The sequence below is a fragment of the Lutjanus erythropterus genome, chromosome 3 (assembly GCF_056507025.1).
Source record: "Lutjanus erythropterus isolate fLutEry1 chromosome 3, fLutEry1.hap2, whole genome shotgun sequence".
Lineage (NCBI taxonomy): Eukaryota > Metazoa > Chordata > Actinopteri > Lutjaniformes > Lutjanidae > Lutjanus > Lutjanus erythropterus.
The window spans coordinates 48,031,567-48,055,384 of record NC_139319.1 but is presented as its reverse complement, the minus strand read 5'-3'; the positions used below and the strand labels follow the sequence as shown (position 1 = coordinate 48,055,384).

At 38.9% G+C, this 23,818-nt stretch overlaps 1 protein-coding gene across 1 annotated transcript in view; it reads right to left on the bottom strand.

Moving 5' to 3' along the window:
- srla (sarcalumenin a) overlaps positions 1-23,818 on the bottom strand; it is a 35,073-nt gene that overhangs the window by 7,409 nt on the left and 3,846 nt on the right. The window contains exons 2-5 of the mRNA XM_084711317.1: positions 9,847-11,106; positions 5,279-5,380; positions 2,460-2,555; positions 757-873 (exon numbers count right to left, since the gene is read on the bottom strand). Coding sequence (XP_084567443.1) covers positions 757-873; positions 2,460-2,555; positions 5,279-5,380; positions 9,847-11,106 — 1,575 coding nt within the window. The remainder of the gene's footprint in view (positions 1-756; positions 874-2,459; positions 2,556-5,278; positions 5,381-9,846; positions 11,107-23,818) is intronic.

The window sequence follows — 23,818 nt, the reverse complement described above, 5'->3', positions numbered from 1 at the left end:
GAAATATGCTCATTCATATTATTTACATAAAATATAATAAACAAATAAACTCTCATGTAGTGCCATAAATTAAGCTACCCAGCAGTCAAAATGGGCTCCACTTTTACTTGCTACATTAATATGATGCTTACACATGAATGCATCAATAACAATAAAACAATAATCAGTCCTTGCAGGCATTTTTTTTAATTGCAGGGACCTTCATAGCAGCTCTTCTAAAAAAAAAAAAAAAAAAAAAAAAAAAAAAGTGAGACATGCTGCAATCTTTTTAGCAAGAAAAACCTTTTTGTTTATTTTCTTGGGGGGGGATTTTTTATAATTCATTCAAAATCATTTACGCCAACTTGTTCCACAAAGTAAAAAGAGCAGAGCATTAATAATGGCAATAACAACGACAAAACTCTTTTCAGTGCAAAATAAAAAAATATAACTATACAAAAAACAACAACAAAAAAAAAAAACCTGAGTCAGTTCACCGATAAGCTGAGAGCTGCTTTGATTGGTGGGAAGCTACGATGATTGGTCAAATTTGTGGAAAAGTTGTGGTAACTGAACAAAATTGCAAGGTTGTGCAGAATTCACAGGGATTGGCTAAATTTGTGTTAACTGTTGTGATTATTCAGAAATAGAAAATTTCTATGACAATGAGTATGCTTTTGCTACTTTAGTTAATACTTTTGTAATTTTACTAAATATGATTTTTTTTTGCTCTTACTGAGAAGTTGTATCAGAAACTTTAGTTTTATCAGTGTGCACCTGTGTAGAGTCCCTGTGAGGTGCCGTGAAGACCCAGCAGGTAGTTGATCATGGAGGACTTGCCAACACTCCATGGTCCCAGGAACAAAACCATGGGCTTGGAGGTGATCTCACCATCTGCACAGTTTGTGACAAAGACAGACACAGAAAGAGAAGGTTTACGAAAAAAACAACACTATAAATCTGCTTTAGGAAAACAAATGTGCAAAACTACAGAACCTTTTACACTATGGATTATGGAAGCGGCGGAGACTGTCTGCTATCTCACCCTCTTACTTTTATCCCGCAAGTTAGCATTGTTGTAAATGACCCAAAAAGAACATATTTGGAGTCTTAAAGTTATTTAAAATTTGCTTCTGTAATAACAAAGTGGGAAAATCATATCATAGACAATTTCTATCTTAACTTAAGACTTAAGGAAGTGTCTGTAATGTGGCTCCAGAAGAACTAAAAGTTCCTGACAGTGTGCATGTCTTTCCATTCTGCACCACAAGGAGTCCCAGAGTCACATAGCACAGTCTGAGGTCTTCATTCTGCTCCTTAGCACATAAATAATACTCCCTGCCCTCAAGCGCGATGGAACAAAGTTGTAGGGAGTCTGGCCCACGCAACGTTCCCTTTAATTTTCAGCAGACAGAGTCCTTATTGTGCCTCTCAGTGTGCCTGGTTTGAATAATGCCAGGTTCTGGCTCTATTTCCTCTTAATTATGACTTTGTTTGTACTTTGTTGTTTTTGTGTGCGACTCCAGTTTATTAAGCTGTGTACTGCATGTGCTGGATGCTGTGGTGACCTGATAAATGCGGGTAAGAGCTGTGAAGGGACGTGTTTTTGCTTGATTTTCTGTTGAGTATTAAAGGAACAATTCACCCCCAAATCAAAAATACGTATTTTTCCTCTTACCAGTAGTGCTATTTATCCATCTACATTGTTTTATGTGAGCTGCAGAGTTTTTGAGATATCGACTGTAGCGATGTCTCCCTTCTCTCCAATATAAAGGAACTAGATGTCACTCAGCTACATTTTAAAAGTGTCTCCTTCCAGAAATAATGACCCAGTTACTCAAGATAATCCGCACACCTTGTTAAGAACTATTCTGTCTGTCTACCAGATTACACCTGCCAAACTTATCGCAGAAGGGTACGTCTACTCATGGAGGAGAGGCTTGTGCTTGTGACAGCACAGGCTGTAAACATTAATGGTGTCCTCCTTGGCTAAGCTGTTAAATTAGCATCACTAAGTAAGTTATTCAGAAAATGCACTGTATATTTTGTTTGCTGTTTGTTATATGACTCAATACAGACAAGTGAAGGCGAGAGCTGTGTGTGGTTGTCTTCCTTCATCCTTCGTCCTTACTATGCTCCTTTATTTGAGGCCATGAGACTCACAACCAAGTCTGTGGATTATCAAGAGTAACCAGGTCATGATTTCTGGGTACCTGCGGGTATTCGACCTGGTGCAGTACTCTACCATCTAACTCCACTTACACCAAACAATCTAGATGGATAAATAGCCCCAGAGGCACATATAAAATTTTGATCTGGGGGTGAGCTGTCCCTTTAAAGAAATAAATACACATAAAACTGTTGCTGATGTGGGCTTGTAAAGGCTTTTGAAACGTGATATTTGCCTACACAAACTACTGTTAATGCTTGTGCGCATGCTGCTAAATCCAGGTGTAATCTCCAATAGGATGCTGATTTACCTGTGACCTCATGCTGCCTGAGCTCGTTGTACTTGAAGGCCTGCTCCATTGGCTTGATGGCTGTGTGGTAGATGTTCAACAGCTTCTTCATAGCAGCTAGTCAGAGAGAAAGAGAAATAATTGGGATGTAATGGTGAATAGACAATCTGGACAAGAGTATTATTAATGTTCTTGCTACCATTACTGATTACGACAATTGCTTTGGCAGTGCATGATGAATCGCCCTCATAAATTTTATTGAATCGAGCCGAGGTGATTAAGAGACCGGCACCACTGCAGCACTTTGGCCTCTCTGAAAATCTTACAAACCTGCTTTGAGAGAACAGTGGTGCTTTCATGCTGAGGACAGGGTTACACTTTGGCTCTGATTAATCACCTGCTTCGAGACTTGTCTGCACGTTCACACACATACACAAAAGCACATGCGCATACAGTACACACACACACACACACACGCACACACACATCAGCCGCAGGACCTAGACATCATGAAGCAATTTTCAGAATAGTTTCAGCAAAAAAAAAACCCAGAAAGTGTCTCAAACTTCCTTTCATTCACATGCAAACACGTCTGTTTTTCTTTGCCATTCACAAAGTAGCTGTAAACATTCTGCCGCATTCTCATTTCAGTCGGCTTGAGGCATTCCTGCCGCAAAGGTCTGAAAGACATTTGAAACAGTGGGCAGCACAGCAATGTGCAAATATCATAGAACATACAATTTTTCATCAGTAGGATGTGGCTTTTATTGTGCTGTGTGAGTGTATGTATGCATGCATGCATTTGACTGTACATGTCAGTCGTTCCGAGCCTTTTTTTCCTGAGGGGCCCCTTTTCTATCATCGAGCAAACTGACTAAGTCACATATTTTATATATATTCAGTACAATAACAGTGTAAAACAAATGTTAATTTGCACAAATAGTGACTGCAGTAACTGAGCAATTTAGTAGCAGTTTATTTTTTCAGAGATCAGTTTTCTTGATATTTTTGAGGACCTTTTATACAATTCTCTGTCTGTATTATATGCTTTTTAATTTTCAATATTCCATACATACTTAATGAACCTTTTTTTGACACTCTCTGACACCACTGCTCTATCATCTCTTTGGTTGTGTTAACTGTGTACTTTTCTAATGCAGGACAAAGCTGTTGAAGCAGAAGCAGAGAGTGAGGGCTCTGTGAAATATAGGCTTTCGGGTCATAATAGTGCCCTTTTTAAAAAGCTTGTATCTTCAAAGAGCAAAATGTAGCAATTGTGAGTGTAAAAATCAGTAGAGCAGTCTAAATAGCAAGTTGGAGCCATAAGTAAGTTGAAATCCTGTTTATTAGACAATTTATGGTTGAGGCTGGTCATTTCCCTTGCTCCCTCTTCCCCAGGCTTGGGGAAGCTCTGATTGACAGCAGTAGCACTGGAGGACCACAAGATGCACGCAACATTGTAAGGCTGGGGATACAGTTGCTTTTGACTGTGCGTTCGCCTAAGCACCCCTACACATCCACACACATTATGGCTGCCTTGCATATCTTGCACCCCTTTGGAGCAATGATTGTGCACGTCCTCAGAAATCTTGTCCTCCACTGTAAGTTGATCAGTTGTTCACAACTGTCAGTTGTCTGTCAATGTTAAATGAAGTCTGTTATCCTGAAAATGAAAGTCCACTGCTCTGAAAATACATAATCTGGACTTTTTAGTTAAATGACTGCCTGACTCATTGTCTGCCAGACTCCATTAACATTTTGCTCAGTTTAACCTTTATAAACATCTTCTCCTTTTACAAGATTATTAATGATTTCTTACAACTCATATAAATATTTTACAGATTTTTCCTCTAAATAATATTTCCAAAATTTAAAAATAAGTTTCATTTAGTTTTCTTCACAAACTGCATATTTAAAAAAAAAAGTAAAAAATCGAGAATGCCTCGTAACCTCCCATGATGCTTTGAAGACCCCTTGTGGGTGTCTGGACCCCAGATTGGAAACCAGTGCTATACGTGATGGTGGGAGTGAGACTAGTCAGTAACACTTGATTTCAATGGGTGTGCATAAGACTGTCATGACACTGTCATAACCATGTCATGACACCTGTGATGAACATGAAGAAGTCTTTTTGAATGTTTATGACTTTTGTCACTAACTGTTATTTGGTCAATAATGTCATTTTTTCTTTGTCATAACAACTTGAAATAATGAAACTTTTAACAAACTTGACATTATATTAAACAAATATGACATTACATTGTCATATGTGGTTGGTTTCGACAAGCTCAGTGGAGTAATTCATAACACTGTTATAAAAGCATTTGACAGTGTAATAAAACTTGATGACATCTTTATGACAAATCCAAACTGTACGACTTGAGGAAAATATTCATGACACACTTATAATGGTTTCATGACAGGCAGTGTCAAAGCCAACCACGTTTGACAGTAAAATGTAATGAACACGAAGCTAAACAGTTTCTTTAAGTTTGCTAATATGAAGCTGTCATAACAAAGGCATTGACAAGTTATGTGGTCATAGTTAATGTCAAGCAGTCATGAAGACATTTGTGTCTCAGCTTATGCCAAGTTGTCATAACAAAGACGATGTCAACTTTGTATTAAAAAGACCAAATAACACTCAATGACAACAGTCATAAACATTCCTAATGACATGGTTATGATAGTGTCATGACAGTCTTATGCACACTGCTTTAAATAAAGTCCTACCATCTAGTCTTTCACACACTTCATGCCCCTTTGTTGAATTTGAAGTAGAGACTTTCTGAGCCATGTACTGTTCGTGGTCAGTCACTCTGAGATATGTCCTTCCTCACCTGAGAACTCGGCAGAGGGTTCAGCAGCAGCCAATCGCAGTGTGTCCTCAATGTGGGAGCGATCCCTCAGTGCCGGGCCTGCTGACACATCTTCCTCATGTTCTGATTGGAGGATCAGACTGTTAGCCAACTGTTCAGGTCAAAAGCCCTGACATGCATTTAGAATCAGTGGTAGAATGTAACTAAGTACATTTACTTAAGTACTTAAGTAAAAATACAACATACTTATACTTTGCTATAGTACTGCTATTTTACACAGCTTTATAGTTGTACTCTGCTACAACACAGAGGCAGATATTGTACTTTTTAATCCACTACATTTGTCTGACAGCTTTATCTACTAGCTGCTTTTCAGATTACAATTTTTCATACCCTTCCTGTCCAGTGAAAACCATTTATCTCAAGATGTGCTGATTTTCAATGTTTGTGATAAAGAAATGAATGAATTTAGTTTTACTTTAGTCAAGTAAACTATTTAAAACTGTCTTGGATCAGCTGAAAAAATGCATCATCACAAAGATGAAAAAGAGTCCTGCTTTTCTGAGCTCCTGGTTCTCACAGGACAGCAACACTACAAACACGATAATGTTGATAATCATGATGATGTATCCAACAGTACATAAAGTAGTTAAAATTAGCTCAACCTTAAAGCGACAGTTAAGACTCAAATCAAAAAACAAATATTTTTCCCCTGGCCTCTGTTCTATGTATGCATCTATGTTTTTGTGTGTAAGTAAGAGTCTTGGAGATTGTGGCTGTAGAGATGTCTTCCTTCTCTCCAATATAATGGAACTAAATCAAAGTACCAAAGAAAATATGCATTCACAAAATTTAAAAACTCTTTCCTCTTTCCAAAAATCATGTGGTAGTTACTCAAGATAATCCACACACCTTGTTGTGAGCAGTTTCATGTAGGAACTAGATGGATAAATAGCACCACAGGCTGGGAGAAAAAAATATGTATTTTTGATTCTGGGGTGAACTGTCCCTTTAAAAATCTACAATAAAGTCAAATACAACATACACATTAATGCACCAGTAACATTAATTTAAAATCATTGTTTAGCACTGGTTATGGAGCATTTTACTTCACAGTGAGTACTTTTGCTGAAAAATACTGTGTTGTCTTAGTATTTTTACCTAAACAAAGGATTTGAATACTTCTTCTGCCACTGAAAAGTGGTAATGCTTGAGGCCTGGAAGTCAATTTTGCAGTTTTCTATAATTAATGACAATTCAATATCTGTAAAATGAACTTCATCCTCTTATCCACTAAAGCTGTCAAAGACAGTTAGTAAAAACTCAGCTAAATGGTTTCCAGAGTTGTGAGTGACCAGACCATCTAAGCTGAGTACGGGCCCAACTGTTATATCATGCTGTTGTCCATCCATCTGTCTATTCCTTTCCTCTGCTATTTTGGTTTGTTTATTTCTGTACCAGAGGTTGTTGCTAATTCCCCTTTAGCTACACACAGTGTCATATTCTGGGGGTTAGGCATGTCCAGGAGAGACAGAGAAGAACAGAAGGAACGACAGAAGGAATGACCTTTGCTGTCATTTTTTTTGAGTCATTAAAGATAAGTGTCCAGTGAGTGAGACAAGAATTGTACTTAAAAATAGAATTTTGGTACCACTTTATAATAAGGCACACTTTTTATATCCAGCTTTATAAGTGGTTAGTAAATGACGTATGATTATTTACAGCCCAGTGCACAGTAACAATAAACCAGGCTTTTTGTTTTAACTTCAAAAAGTTAAGTGTCTGGGCTGCCTTAAAATTTTAAGCTGACTGAATTTGAAAAAACAAGTGGAGGTAATTTTGGAATGGTTAAAAAAACAAACAACCAAACAAACAAAAAAATGTTTTAAGTCAAACTTATATTCATTCAGCTATACATGAGAAGACATGCTCAATTGGCTTAAGTTAGTAAATTTAACCAACTTATTTTAAAGTGTATTAGTGACACGGTAAGATTCCATCATATATGTTTTCTTCAAGCTTTTACTTGCTACATTAAGTCAGTAAGGAAAAAATAAGTTGATTTCACTAAATTCCTGTATTTCTAACAGTGTAATCAGCCATTTGTACAAAAAATTCTTGTGTTGACAGATTGTGAAAAATCCCCTTGGCTGGTGTTGATCCTCCTCTGAATAAGTTATTAATAGATTCATTTCAGTCTGGATGCCCTGCAGCTCATCTCCAGAAGTTAAGTGGTCAAATATTTCATTAGCGAGGTCGTGAAAATAAATTAAAGGGCTAGCTTAGAACACAAAACAAATTATGCTAGATGAGGATAAACACCAGCAACAGGAGGTTTGCACAATGTGGCAACCCTAAACCTGTCCTTATTAATGTCCCCTCATACATCTATGAATGATTTATCAACCAACCTTTCTCTTGTTGTTGATAGTTTCTCATTTTTGTGCCCTGCTCATTCTCTCCTTCCTGTCTTAAGAGTTATTATCGTTGCTCATTTTAAAAGAAAAATTGCATTAGTGTGTTTTACTTGCCTCTTTAGAGATAAGACTTCTTATTTCTGGCTCTGTTTTTCCATATCCTCTAAATAATTCATGACGGAAAAGTTCTTAAAGGTTGTTTTATCATCAGAAACTGAAACTCTGTTGTTATGTGATGTTGTCCTGACCCAACCCTCCACATTTAACTGGGTTTAGGACTGGCAATGTACTAGCTTGTGCATTACCAGTGGCTGAGGGGATTGAACTGCCTGCGATCTGCAGATGACCCACTCTCTACCAGCTGAGCCACAGCTGGGATCATCCTTGTTTTATATCTTATTGGATGTAATCAATGTACACTTGGTTTGTAACTTTGCTGCCTTCTTGACCAGGTCACCACTGAAAAAAAATTCTCAACTGTTTTTTTTAAAGGATTACATAAAAGTTAAATGAAAAAAAACAAAAAAATAAAAAATAAAACTTTAAATGTCAGATTACTCTTGTACAGCAGAATTTTTCTGGACTCTGCTGAAATCATTACTGTTTATATTTGACATATTTTCCACAACCCAATAGAAAAAATATGTGTAAAACAACCTCCAATGGCACTGCTCTGGTGTAATTAATGAAATAATGAAGTGGGATCAGAGTAAGAGATGAAGACTCTGCCATTTTCTTTTATAGCAGCTGTCAACACTCGGACACCAGATAATGGCATGCTTCCTTAATTACAGAAGCAGCAACTGGATGGAGACAGATCGACTGTAAAAGGAACCCTCCTGCTCTACGTGTTGCTGCTTGGACTTTCTGACAGAATCAAGGCAAGAAATCAGCCTCTGGGGTCAATTAAAAGATTTAAGTTACCTTCTGGTGCAGTTTTGCTTTTGACGTGCCAGAAGATTAACTTAGATGCTTCATAAAAGATGGACTTAAAGGGATAGTTCAGACTTTTTGTGGTTGTATGAGGATATTTATCCATCAGTGTATTATCCACAGCCAATGCTGGTCGGCACGCCCCCAGTTTGGAGAAGCAGGGGGAGGACTGTGACCAAAGTCACACAATAATGAGCTAACTGATTGAGGTAGTGAGTAAACCAGGAACTCCTGTGTTTTGCCACGTAAAATTACTGGTGTCAGTGAAAATGCTTGAACTGATATTGATTTTTTTGTACCACTTTACAATAAGACTACCTTTATAAATGATTTATAAATGGTTTAATTAGAACACTAATTATGCTGCAACACTTTTAAAGCCAAAAAGTCAACAAATGGTAGCATTTTCTGCTGGCTAACTAAAAAAAAAATCTTTACATTGCATGCTAGTTGGCTAAGAAGTCATACTCATGATGGCTCAGCAGAGAAGGTCTATTTTCCCTTCTTTTGAAAAGAACTTGTTGGCTGAATAATTAAAACAATATGGCTAAACAACAACAGACAAGAGCACAGTGAGGGAAAAAAGAGACTGGCTGGCTGCAAAAGCAGCAGAAAAAATTATTGGAACCTTTCCTATTTTAAATTTGATGCAACATGTAAATCCAAGTTAAAACGTGACTTCAAATTCAAATTCAAATTCAAATTTAAACATTAATCCTTGTTGGTGCTGCCCAGCCTTAGACGAATCTGGTCATTTATGTTGATTTGATGCCAAATGAAACATTTTGACTCTTTACACGTGCTGATGGTGGTTAAATGTCAATAACTCATTAACAAACATGTGATGAAGCTGGTAGGTATGAATGCTGCTGATGGAGTAAAGATGGACCAAAGTAAACAATTGAGATCTGAGCCTCAACAGTACAGATAAATGTGGGATTGCTATTTGGCAAGCAACAGGCCACTGTTGCCCTTTTACAGCCTAATTAATAACTAATTATGAAGCATTTCTAAATCATTTATAAAGTTAGTTTTACGATTAGTGTTACGATTTTTAGGTGGGTCTCTTTTTAGGTCATGAAAATACATTTTGTTGCTGACCCTGGGGGTGTGTGAACCTCCATCAGCTGTAGCTAATACACTGACTATGGAGAAGTACCTCATACAAGTACACTTCAAATTATCTGAACCATCCCTTCAAGGCATTCTGTAAACACAGATGGTGTTATCTGTTTGTACCTTTGGTTGGAGACTGTGCAGGCTCCTCTGCAGTCACCTCCTCCACTGTCATCTCCTCGACAACAACATGCGCCTCCTCCACCACAGGAACCTCCTCCACCACAGGAGCCTCCACCACAGGAGCCTCCTCCACCACAGGAAGCTCCTCCACCACAGGAGCCTCCTCCACCACAGGAGCCTCCTCCACCACAGGAAGCTCCTCCACCACAGGAGCCTCCTCTACTACAGGAGCCTCCTCCACCACAGGAAGCTCCTCCACCACAGGAGCCTCCTCCACCACAGGAGGCTCCTCCACCACAGGAGACTCCTCTACTACAGGAACTTCCTCCACCACAGGTGCCTCCTCCACTGTGGTTTCCACTGGTTCCTCTGCCACAGCTACATCTTCTACAGGTTCTGCTGTGACCTCCTCCACCACGGACTCTGGCTCCACCTCAGGGATGACCTCTGGTTCTGGTTCAGGCTCTGGAACCTCCTCTGGCTCTGAGATGACTTCGGGCTCCGGCTCTACAGTCACCTCTGGTTCTGGTTCGGGCTCTGCAATCACCTCTGCTTCAGTCTCAGGTTCTGCTGTGACTTCTGGTTCTGTTTCCTTGGGTTCAGAGTTTGTTTGATGTTCTGTTTCTGGCTCAGATTCAGCGACTGAGACGGTAGCTTCCTCCTCTACAGCCTCCACAGTTTCCTCCTCAGCTGCTGCCTCTGTATCCTCTGTTTCTTCAGCTTCAGCTGTAGCTTCTTCCTCTTCTGCCTCTTCTTCCTGAGGTTCGGTCACTTCCTCTTCCTCATGGGATAACTCCTCCTCTGCTTCCTCAGCCCCTTCCTCAGTTTTCTCCTCCTCTTCAAATGATTCGACCTCCTCGGCTACTTCCTCCGCTGACTCCTCTTCAGGCTCCTCCTCAGGCGCAACCTCCTCCTCTGCTTCTACCTCTTCCTGGGAGACTGCCTCCTCCGGCTCTTTTTCTCCATCACTTGCTACCTCCTCAGTGGAAGCGTCCTCATTCTCAGGGGCTGCTTCTTCCTCCTCCTCATCCTCATGCTCCAAGGTGGGAGCTGGTTCTTCTTCAGTCTCTAAAGCTGATGGGGGTTTGGGACAGGGCTGGCACATGGCCCTCTCCGGAGCCGGCGTGTCGTTAGAGGAGCTCTGGCTGGGGTGCTCCTCTGTTGTGTCACATCCGCAGGAGAAGAGGTCTCGCTCTGGCTGCTGGAGCTGCAGACGCACCAGAGGCTCCTCATCGTGGATGGAGGGCCCTGCCAGGAGATCTAAGAGAAAAAAAATATATAAGTTCAGGTGTAAAGGGATACATACACTGCTTTTTCAAGAAAGTAAAAAGCCTTGTTTCTGGGAAATAAGTCTTACTTTTGTCTAAAAAGAGAAATTATTGTTTCAGGCATGTTTTGCATTAGAAACCTAATCTTATTTTAACATTTTTATTTATTTTAATCTGATCATTTTATTCATTTTAATCTTATTTTCTTAATAAGATACTTTAATACAGTGGTTCCAAAGCTTTTTCTGGCACACCCCCCTTCCAGAAGCTGAAAAACACTTGTTTATCACTCATTAATAATACTTTGGGCTGGAACTGACAAAAAAGGATTCAAAAGTTGAATCTGAGTGAAATAAATGTTAGCAGGATATAATCAGCAAACTTGTTTATTTCCCCTGCATAGATCACATTCATTCAACTTTGTTTCACTCTTTATTTCTTTGCCGGTCTTCACCAGCATTATCTTTGCACCCCCCAGTTTGGGAACCACTGTCTTAATAGATACAGCTAATATTGAGCTAAATTTAATCAATAACAAGCTAAAACAATGTTTTTTTTATAATGTCCGAACAGAGGAAGAAGAGGAGATCATTTCCCCATCTTCTCAATTAAGATCAATAAGAATCTTATGAAATAACTCCAATTAAAGTTTGAATGAATCTATTTTTGTTCATTGTCAATGAGTGTGAGTACATCAGACTCTGTGAAGAACAAAACCTGCTGCTTCATATTTCAGATTATTAAGAGAGACATGATCTGGTCTACACAACACACAAAAATACAAATGGCTGTGCTGAACACAAATTGCATGGCTCGTTAACACATTGTAGTCTAATATGATCCATTTGAAAAATGTATGACAGATACCAGAGCGTGTAGTAGATTCTGAGGACTTATTCACAGTGCAGCCATGCATTTGATTAAGTGATGCAGACAGATCCCGCAAGCATCATCGTTGTCAGATATGTTCAATTTAAGATTATATCATATGGCCATTGGACACAATAAGGTACAGAAGAAGCTGCCAGCCCTCCTTTTCTGCTTTTAGGCACAAACGAAAAACACAATGACATGTGCGCTGTCTGTTCTTTTCTCCAAAATCCAAAATGTTTCCAAACTGCTGATTTGGTCCAGAGGGGAGTAAATATCCACATTGTGTTTTGCTTGGCGCTTAGACAGAAACAGTGAGGGAATTTCAAAATAAAGGCATATCTTTTTAAAAGTATTTTTGATGCCTTTATTTGATAGGACAGCTGAAGAGGGGGGAAAGAGAGTTAAGTGGTGAGGTGGTGAGCAGAGGACCACAGGCTGGAATCAAACTCATGGCTTTGACATCATTTGAGAGAAATAAACTCACTTCAACTATTGACAAACAGAAGCAAAAATAAAGAGTGAGAATGGGACAGTGGGAGAACGTTCACATGTTGCTCACTATAACAACATGCAAGGTGAGGTTACAGCCAACTGTGATAGATCATGTTGCTCATAAGCATGAGGACTATTGATGTGCTGATTGACAGTGACATGGACCAATCACTTACAGGAGCAATGTGTAACAACTTCACATACAAAAATGAGTACAGCAGTATATCATAGGTTGAAATCCTATTTAATATACAACCTATAGTTAAATCAAGTTGTGTCGCCCTGTCCCCTCTTCCCCTGGAAGCTCAGGCAGGCTACAGGGACACAGCTGCAGCACAACAAGATGTGTACAACATTGTAAACTGTCAATAACAAGTGAGGATGAGTCATACACTTTCAGTTGATCAGCTGTTTTTAACTGTTAATTGTCAGTCGGTGTAAAGTTCAGCCTGTTATCCTGAAATCAAAAGCCCACTGCTCTGAAAATACACACTCTGAAGCTGGAACTCAGCGACTGTCTGTCTCACTGCCTGCCAAACTCTGTTAACATATTGCTCAATTTAACTGTTACAAACATCTAATCCTTCTACAACATTATGATATGACAAGACAATTATTGTTTAAAGCTCATAAACAGACAGCTCCTCATTCAGCAAACATTCTGTATGAATTTGAACTCTAATAAATGTGGAATGGGCAAACAAAAACAGTTATTCTGGCACAGAATAGAAATTTTAAAGGTTGACGCTGCAGCTGTAGCCTTGCTGTAGCTTTGCTGTAGCCTTGCTATAGCCTTGCTGTCAGAGAGTTTTTCAACTTGCATGTTTCCTTGATCTGTGATGACATAAAATACAGTAAATATATTACATATTTCTCCTTTACACAGTGAATGGGTACCCGGCATTCAGCTTGGACTGATAGGGTTAAAGTCAGGAGGTTGTTTAGCTCAGAAGAAGTATTTTAATTTTAATAATTAAAGCAAATACAAGAGCGTTGACACTTGAAGTGACTGAAATGTTTTCTTCAAAACAAATCCATAAAATGCATTTCTGACCAATCAGACTGCAGGGTGTGAACTAGCAGGACATCTGCAGACCAGTCACCTTTGTTTGTTACGTCAGTGCTCGACCAGCACTCAGTCACTGCACAAGAACAGAGCCGATCAGATATTCAGCACCTCGCAGATCGGAGACTCAGATTTCAGCTCCTTGAATGGTGACAGTAAAGCATGGACTATTTGAGGCTGACATGCAGTGGACAGTTGTGTAGAATGTCTAAAAGAAGACAGCTGAGTGGACGCTGTGAGCTGGAATGTATTTATTATCATTGTGCAAAGTTACTGCTGCTGCCATGTTTTAATCTAATTCATGGGAATTCCCACAAACATTTCTGCAATCTAACCGCATAAACAGTCACATAACTGCTTTTTTTTTTTTACTGGCCAAAACACTCAAAAAACTGGCAAATGAGTGAATTTGGGTTAGATATTTTTGCAAACATGTAATCTTAGTCTCCTCTGTTTTCTCTATGTTAAAGCAATTTCAAAATAAAATCTCCTCAAAATAAAGAAAACATACTTGAATTTATCTGTTTTAAGTTGTTTCAAGCTGTACAGACACAACAAACCCCAAACTAAATTTAAATCTGTAAGCTTGACCAACATGAAGGCCGATACAGATGTGTTTGTCCGACAAATTAATCTGTACAAATATCTTGGTTTACATTCAGAATACTTCTTGTCCATTGTCAGGGTTATCTGTAAAATGATCATTTCAAATACGGATCATCGGAATTTTCTTTGCTCTATCTGTACACTTTGTTCAGACTCTGATGTAATAAAACCTTTGCATTGATGCTGAAAATCTGTGTAGGCTTATTTTTTTTTACACAGAAGATTGATCAGGAATAAATAAGGGAATTGATAAAGACTTGGATTGATAAACAGAATCAATAATGGCATTGGAACCAACAAATCTTATCAGTTCCCATCACTGGGCACTTATTATCTATCTATGCATAAATATCTCTGCATTTATCACAAACATGAGTGGCAAAAATACACACATTTAATTTAACTTCTTTACTCATGTAAAAGTGAAAAAGTACAGGCTCTGAAATGTACTTGCAGTATAAAACTAAAAAGTAAGGACATTTCAACCTTGTTGCATCATTTTCAACTTATTACATCTTTTACAATGTTTTTGTTGTTACATTGTTTGCATCTACTTCATTTTGCTACTTTTTTAAAATATTGTTTTGGTCTTGTTGCCTTTTACGTAATTTTCATTTTGTGACATATGTTACGTCATTTTCGTCTTGCTAAGTCTTTCATCTAGGTTTGTCCTTTGTTTGTGTCTTGTTTCATCTTTTACATAATTTTCATCTTGTCACATCTTTTGTCATTTTTGTCATTAGGTTTTTCACGTTTTTTTTTTTTTGTCTTGCCATATCTGTTTTTCCTTTTGCGTCTTTTATGACCTTTTCATCTTGTTAAATGTTTTTGTCATTTTTGTTTTACTACATCTCTCACGTAGTTTTGCCTTGTTAAGTATTTTTTATCTTGTTAAGTCATTATGTCGTTTTCGTCATGTTACATCTTCTATGTTGTTTTCATTGTTATGTCTTTCACATAATTTGTGTCTTAAAAATATATTTTTCATCATTTTCGTCTTGTTACGTGTTTTATGTTGTGTTCAGTTTGCTGTATGTCTTTCATGCAGTTTTGTCTTATTAACTCTTCATTGTGTGCGTGATATTCACTGATGGATACACCAAGGAATCATCTCTTCTATGTGTTATTGTCCCATTAATTAAGATTGAGATCAGTCTTGATGTTAGGAAGGCGGCACCCAATGATGCAAAATAAAAATTACAAATAACTCCCCTCAAATGCATTAAAACTAAAGTAACAACCCCTTTTTGAAAATGAAAGGAGTAGAAAGTACAGATATTTGTGTTAACATGTAGGGAGTAAAAGTAAAAAGTTTCAAAAATAAATACTACAGGATATCTGAATAACCTTCTTAAGTACAGTAACTAAATATTTGTATTTAGTTACTTCCCATCTCTGGTCATAAAGTTTCCTTCTTTCTCTCAGATCAGTAAAACACAGAAGAAGACATTTACAATCTGCTCATGCACACAGTCCAGACCACATCCAGGTAAACAGACATCCTTCAGCATCATGCAGCACATTACGGTTACTATGGCAGCAAAACAATCACAGCTAAAACATGGGACTCCCTCTCTATTACAACACACGCACATGCATTGTACATTAGATACTCTTCACACCCATAGTGTACAAGAGCACAAGGCCATGACCTCTATTTAATTATAACTGCCTCTGAGGTCTTCAGACTGAGGAACGTGTAGTGGTAAACAGTGTGATATGAGGCAGTTAAATGCGCATCTACAGTTCATGTTACAGTATGGGCTCAGTGTGTAGGATGAAGACTAATGGCTGTAGGCAGCTGTCATAGGTTGTACACGTTTCTAAGGCTCCTGGATCAACGCCTATCATGAGCAAACAGGCTAATGCTAAGGAAGAAGCTAATACACGTGACAGTAGCTTAAAGCGATAGTTCACCCAAAAATTAAAATTTCACTCAATATCTACTCATCCTTGTGCTGATGTGAGGATGGGTGAAGATCTGTTCACAAAACACTCCTGGAGCTTCAGCGGAAAACAGCATTGCAGCCAAATCCGGTAGAATTGAAGTGAATGGTGGCCAGTTTTAAAATGTAAAAAAAGAACATAAAAAAAACCCTACAAAATGTCTCCATACTGCTCATGTGGTTTAATCCAAGTGTCCGTAAGCTGCAACATTAAAATCTGACCCAAAAAGACGCCATTTAGACCTTTTTTTTAGCCTAAATGTCAACTGTAGCCTCTCAGACCACGTGCACACACCTGAAGCAGGTACACAGGCTCTCGCCCAAGTGGCACAGCTGCAGCAAAGAAATTATGTTTCTCTTCTATGTCGAAGTACTTGGACATTTTCTTCTTTGTTGAAAGTTGCAAAGTCAACTGTGCGCATAACAAGTCATTATTTCTGAGCAGATCTCTCTCTGTTGTCTGAGTCCCTTCCAGGTAGCATGTAAACACAGATGTGAAGGTATCACGAGATTGCGTATATTTCGTGTCGCGCTGCTTGAGCGAGAGCTTATGTACCCTCTTCAGGCGTGTCAGGTCTGAAGCTACAGTTGACATTTAGGCTGTAAATGGTGTAAATGGCGTCTTTTGGGGTCAAATTTTAATGTTGCGGCTTACGGACACTTAGATTACACCACACAAACAGTATGGAGACATTTTGTGTTTCTTTGTATTCTTTTTTTACATTTTAAAACTGGCCACCATTCTCTTCAATTGTACTGGATTTGGCTGCAACGCTGTTTTCCACTGAAGCTTCAGGAGTGTTTTATGAACTGGAGATCTTCACCCATCCTCACATTAGCACAAAGGTGAGTAGATACTGAGTGAAATTTCATTTTTGGGTGAACTATCGCTTTAAATAGTCTTATACTGTTATACCTGTAATACCTGAACATTATCATGCGATTGCAGTTGTGTGTCTGGACTTTCAAAGTCCAATATCCACCCTCTTTTAGCTCAGTTTTTGGTCTCCACCAGCTCCTGATGAAAATATCTGGCTCTTTAGTTGCTACAGTAAATTCTCCACCATGCTCACCAGCTATTCTGTAACTGTCTGTCTGCTGTTTAATGCTGACCAGGTAGTGCATACCGATTCTTTTAGAGCTTTTTCTTTGAGTTTCTGCACCCAAAAATGACACGAGAGCTGTGAGTAAGAATCAGAATAGTAAAGTTGCAGAGCTGAAACTCACTATGAAGTAGTACAACCGAGGAAAGCTGCAGATTCACAGAGTAATTTTCTGTACGTTCAACGCTACAAGCCCCTCTTTCACATTGTTTTCAAATTGTCATTTGATACATTGTTATCATGACAAATATCACTTTAAGTACTTTTTCATGATTTTATCATGCTTAATGTGATGTAGGAGTTAATTTGTGAAGTGCTGAGTGACATCTCATTTCATTTAAAATATTGATTTTTATTTATAGATATTATTATATGATTGATGTAGTTTGTATACCAATAGGTTAACCATACTAGCGGACAAAAAATTCAAGCCACGGCAACAGTTCAAAAGTAGCTCAGGAAAACCGCAGACCTGGCAACCCTGCAGCATGGTCCACCATTAATTATCGGTTCTAGACAACAAACAATACTTTGTATCAAATTAGACAAAGACTAGAATTAATATGTTCTTTATCAGACAGCATTAGACCCTTAGTAGACTTTCCAAGAGGGTTATTAGGATCAAATCACAACAGAACTGCACCATAAACCAAAGGGAAATCACCTGTTACTTGAGACACACCTCCTTTGGCTCCAGTACAATTGGCAGAATAGCCAAGAACGATGCCTCATGTCTGATCATATCATCATTATCTGCCTACAGTAAGTCTGTGCAGTCATTCATAGACAAAATATTGCTCTGTTTCTATCATTTTGGCCTTTACTTTGTAGTGCTCGTCTTGCTATTTTAAATGATGCCAGCTGGACTCCATGTACTCTCCTTTTTCTGTACCACCCTATTTCAAGGCCCTCAATCACACATCAGTTTTGCTCTCATGATGTCGCTTGTCACTTCTTGTATGTGGAAGCATTGTTAGCTTATCACCTCCTGAGGGGATTGTCAGCTTGAGTGACCAGAGAACGCTGAATTTATAATCACAAAGCACTCTGTCTGCAAACTGTGAAGATTTATGAAGAGGTTTTGCTCCATAATGTTTTTTTTGTTTTTGTTTTTTTTGCATTATTATGATAGTTTTGCTTGTGGTTTTACCAAAAGTGACAGTTGTCTCATTCCAATCCTAAGTGCAGGCCAATGTAAGAATCTGGTCATGGCAGGTCACTGTTTATTGTAATATGAACCAAGTCAAAGCCAATGGATTTCCAGTTCTTGGCCAGGTCATCGCTGATCACAATGGTGATGCATTCCAACTGGCTAAAGAGTCCAAACTCCAAATCAAAATCATCCAAGAGATGAGGAATAAAATCCAGCTCACAAATCATCCCTAGAGAAGTTATAGTGATCTTTTCTGTTATTTCAGCAGCTTCGGGGAGGGGACGATGCGAGGAAGAGAATATTAACCTCACTGTCACTGGCAGAGGTCGGGGCATGAGCCCATCCAGCCTCTGGCATTCAATGAGGAGTGCGCCTGGTAATGCTGTTGTGATCGAGACACGAGTGAGGTTTGGGTGTTGTCCAGAGACATAGTGCTACAGCAACGTCTGCGTTGTAACATGAACGGAAGCAACAGCCAAGGTCCTGAAGTCCATTGCTGAAGGTTTGTTGCCAAAGTTAAGTGACATTACATGACAAGGTCAACAAGGCCCTAATGACCATTCACTGGTTTGTTGATTTTTATATTCATTAAGGTAAATGTAGTGTCATTTTGATCCATTGATTGCCTGGTGTAAGGAGGGAAGGTAAGGAAGATAAATAATGACTTCTGCAATCACACATGCTGAATTTATTCTAGTGGCTTTTCTCCAGTCTGCATGCTTCGAGATAGTTATGAAGACAAAGATGAGAGATCATTTTCTGCTGTGGCAGTGGCCAGTGATCGCTAAATCAAATTACAGTTAACATAGTTAGGAATATGAGAACGATGTGACAGTGGAAGGAAAATATGAGAGACACAATACAAATGAAAATAAAATAGTTGGATCTTTGAGACCTATTTTGTTAAGATAAAGATTGTAAAGAGGGAAAGTTTTAGCAGACAAATGCTCAAGGCAAAACATGACTGAACAATTTCACAAACCCAAGAAAGCAGTTTCCCAAGGAGGTTTTCTGTTTTTAATCATGATAGCAACATGGCTCCAGGGATGGCATTGTGGCACTGCTGGTTGGTTGGTCCATCACTTTGGTTGAGACCAAAATATCTCAGTAACCACTGGATTGTTTGCCGTGAAATTTCAAACAGATGTTCAACTGAGGATAAACCATGATGACTTTGGTGATCCTCTGGTTTTCCTTTAGCGCCACCATAAGGTTGGGCTGGAATGAGCGTGGACCCTCTCGCCAAAGGCCCCATTACCGCGCACTCTCTCTCTCCTGTTAAAAGTCATTGTAGCTCACCCATTATTCTGATGGCTTCGTTTCTCTCTCTCCTTACAATCAGTTTAAAGAGTAATCCAGCCAGATCAAATGAAAATGCATTAAAAGGAATAAAATGACAATTTTCTTAATGAACTGATGTACTGATCTACATGATCCATAGTGAGAACATAGATAAGGAGATATCCTGTGCCATTTGAAATAAATATAAACTGCAGACTGAAACTGTTCAAAGGATTTTAAAAGTGTCATAATCAACTGGAAGTGCTAGTCGCCATCCACAGTATGATACCAGTGATTTTTGTTAAAGTGAGATTACCAGTTGGAAACTGTGTTAACTTTTGTAATTAAAAGGCTCAACCGAAGTTACCATGGCCCGCCCAAAATTAAAATCCTGGCACCGTGCTGCCATCCATCCATCCATCCATCCATCCATCCATCCATCCATCCATCCATCCAGTTGTTAACCTTTGTAATTAAAAGGCTCAACCGAAGTTACCATGGCCCGCCCAAAATTAAAATCCTGGCACCGTGCTGCCATCCATCCATCCATCCATCCATCCATCCATCCATCCATCCATCCATCCATCCATCCATCTGTCCATCTTCATTAATCAATTCACCCACCAAGTTCGGTCTTATACAGCCATGTGGAGTATCTACAGTCTGATAGCCGTGTTGGATCGAAGCCAAACTGACGGTGGTGACCCATCTGCAGCTTTTTACTGTGTGCTTCGGTGGGGGGGCTGAACTGGTGTGTTTGGGTCTAGTTGTGGCGATGTTAACAGGGGCAGGAGATTGGTAAGCGCTGTGGTTGGGGCTGGGAGAGATGCTCCCATTTTGGCTAACACTGGCCACTGAGCTACCTGTGCTTCCCACCTCGCCATGTATGGTTCGTTTAAAAAATGCTGATATTTTTGCAAACAGTTGGGGAACCTCTGGTCGTCCATTTACAATCTTTGTTTGTTTGTTGGTGTTTTTTTTACAGTAACGGTGGGAAACTCTCTCTCCTCCGCTCTCTGAGTGTGGGTGGGTGTGTCTCTACCGGTGCATCGGTGAGAGAGGAGCGAGGGGGGAAACCCGCCCGTCGCAGAGGAGAGGAGAAATGCATTGTAATGAATGTAATGAAACGATAGCAACGCATCCAACTCTGAAATTGCACAAATTAGAGTTAGCTTTTTTATTTGATAAAAAGAACACATGTTATAGGCCCTTTTAAAATATAAATTAAATAATGGAATTTCAAAAAATATACAACTTGAATTTCTGTGTGGGCGTCCCGTTGGCAGGGTGGGGGCGTCTGTTGGGAGGGCGGGGCACCCTGCCAAATACACTATCGGGGAAACACTGAAACATATAGCAGACTCTGTGGAAGAAGACCCACGCTCTCTGTAGATATAAAAGACACATTCTAAAGTATATTTAATTTCTGCCAGATTCTGCCAATAAATCCCCCAAAATCTCACACTGGACCTTTAACCTTTTGTCTAGTGCTGTGATCAGGTCAGATAATTAATTTGTCTACTACTTTGGTTTATGATCAGATAACTGCAAAATTAATGACATTCCCATCAGCCTCCGCTGTACTTTGTGTTAGATGCTAGTTAGCATGTGTTAGCATTTCAACATGCTAAACTAACATAAAGGTCTTTAACTTTATTGTCACATATACAATTACACAGATTACAATGTATAGTGAGATTTTTCCTCTCATTTAATCCATCCTAGTATTAGAAGCAGTGGGCACCCAGGGACCTTTAGTTCTTAATCAATGCCTTGGTCATGGGTACTAACAGGAGATCTGACCTTGCACACATGTTTTGAACATGGTAATAGGTTATTTGATTCTATAAAAAAAACATGCTTCATTGCATGATTGACAGCGGAGCCCTGCTCACAATTGAGTCACAAGATGGATAAGTGAGAACTTGATACTGATGACTATGAAACAGAATCTGATGTCACCAGCATGCGATGACAGCACTCATATCCGGGATATTTTGATCAGTCAATGATCTAGCAGATATGAAACAACGTTAGCTTTCTTTTTTTTTTTTTTTAGAGTTTTGTTTCTTTCTTCTTAATGAATACAATCTTAATCTTGACTCCTCTGTTTGCTCTGTTTTGGTCTCAACCAGCTGCTATGAAAAATATCTGGGTGATAATACCCTGTTGGTTTGTTACAATGTATGTGTTCTTTAACATTATACATTGTCACCTAATCCATTGAAAATGTAAAAATATTCATTTGTACAGTTTTAAAATTTGATCTTTGATTTATTTGTAATGCCACTGTTTAAGTTGGCTCAAACATGAAGATTTTTTTAAGAAGGTAGTCTGTGTAATTAATTATGAGTAACTAATTTGGTCATGAAAACACTTTAGCAGGAGTTAGTCGTGTTGTGTGTTGATGCTTTCATCTACCACCATCAAAGTTTACTGTAATTCGCCTCTGGAGGTCCCTCACCCTGCTGCAGTGAAGCCTGGGCAGAGCACAGTGTCATGGGGATAGAGTGGGACAGGTGCCTGTGTGCTGGATGGTACATCTTTGAGACAGAAATAGCCCCACAATGAGTCAGAGGGTGAAAAGAAGGAGGGATAATTCCACTCCTATTTTCAGCAGGCGTGGCGCTGCTCTCTTCCCTATGATTGTCATGAGGCCAGCCTGCAAACTCTGCTGCACTATTGCTCAGATTCCCTGCAACACTGTGTGGCTGTGCGTGACTCAGTAGCTCTTTAAAGACCAGGAACAATAAATGCGTCAGCGCTAGTGTAACGGATGTATGGATAGGTTTTCTGGCATTTATTATCTCCTGCAGAAGACATAAAACACTCTTTTAAGTCTTCTGGACTCTCCCATCTGCTATTCTGCCCCCTCAGCAATGCAAAATGGCACTGTGAGGGGTATAAGGGAGGGGCTATGGAAGCCCAGGAGGTACGGAAGAGGCAGAGTGCAGGGAGGCAATTTTCAAGGAAAAAATAATAAAATGACAGTAAATAAAATAATTCATAGAGATAAAATTCACAAACACTCAAAATAATGAAATTAATTGACAGATTTCAGATTCACAATTTTAACTCTGTTACACCAGTACTGATGACATGCAACCTGCTTATTGTGTAACTTGAACTTAACAGCCTCAGTGACAATGATTGATGATATTTTCTTTTTGGGTTTAGACATCAGTGCCTAAAACAAAAGTGCAGTGGAGGTATATGCAGCCAGCATTTGTTTTTAATTTTAGTTCAGCTCATAAAAAAAATAAGCATCTGTCTCAGCATCCATGCTAATTAATTAAAGCTATTTAGCCCAAGGTATGTGGTGTTCTTTTTTAATGTCTTTATCCACACTACTCTACTTATCAAAGGTGTCTTTGCACTCAAGTCTTAAATGAAGACTGACAAGACCAAGTCAAGTCCTAAACTTTGAGGTTTAAGTCCTAAACAAATCATAATATAACAGTAAGGTTCCAGCCTCAGTGATTTACATATTTACTGAGTTGTTAAGCTGATGATAGCTAAGCATTAGCTTGCTAACTATATTAAAATCAGCCTCACTATGCTGTTCTTTGTGAAACTTCACATGTAAAATGAAGTTAAAAGTTGTTGCTTCTCTATGTGTAATCATTTTTTGGTAATATGTTATTTGTAATATAGTATCAGTGAGTGAGCTAGAATAATTAGATACGTTAGCACACATAGCATTAAACCTGATAACAAGTAAGGAAGCCTACAAACAGATTCAGCATATAATATCCTATCCTACCCATAGTAGCAACCATGTTGTTTCCACATAAAAGCTCATGAACACACCAAAGTTGGAATAATGACTTCCCATCTTGGAAATTGTGACCGTCTGAGGAGCATGTGAATACATTTAAAAGTCTCTACTTATTATAGTGAGACTTATATCTGTATGACAAGCTGCACATCTTTTAATTTCCTTTTATCCTTGAGTTAGTTACTTCACTTTGCACACTTGGCTGGGTACATATTATTGTTTACTGTTGGTTTTATGTGTAGTGTTTTTGAGACCTCAGACCCTTAGCTGGCTAGCTAACATCACTATTCTTATTTAACAGAAACAAAATAAAAACTTCCCAAATAAAACTCCCTCTAAACATCTTAGCTTGTATTTCCACCATTCCAGCAATCACTGTGATCAAATCATCACACTGTCGATTTGC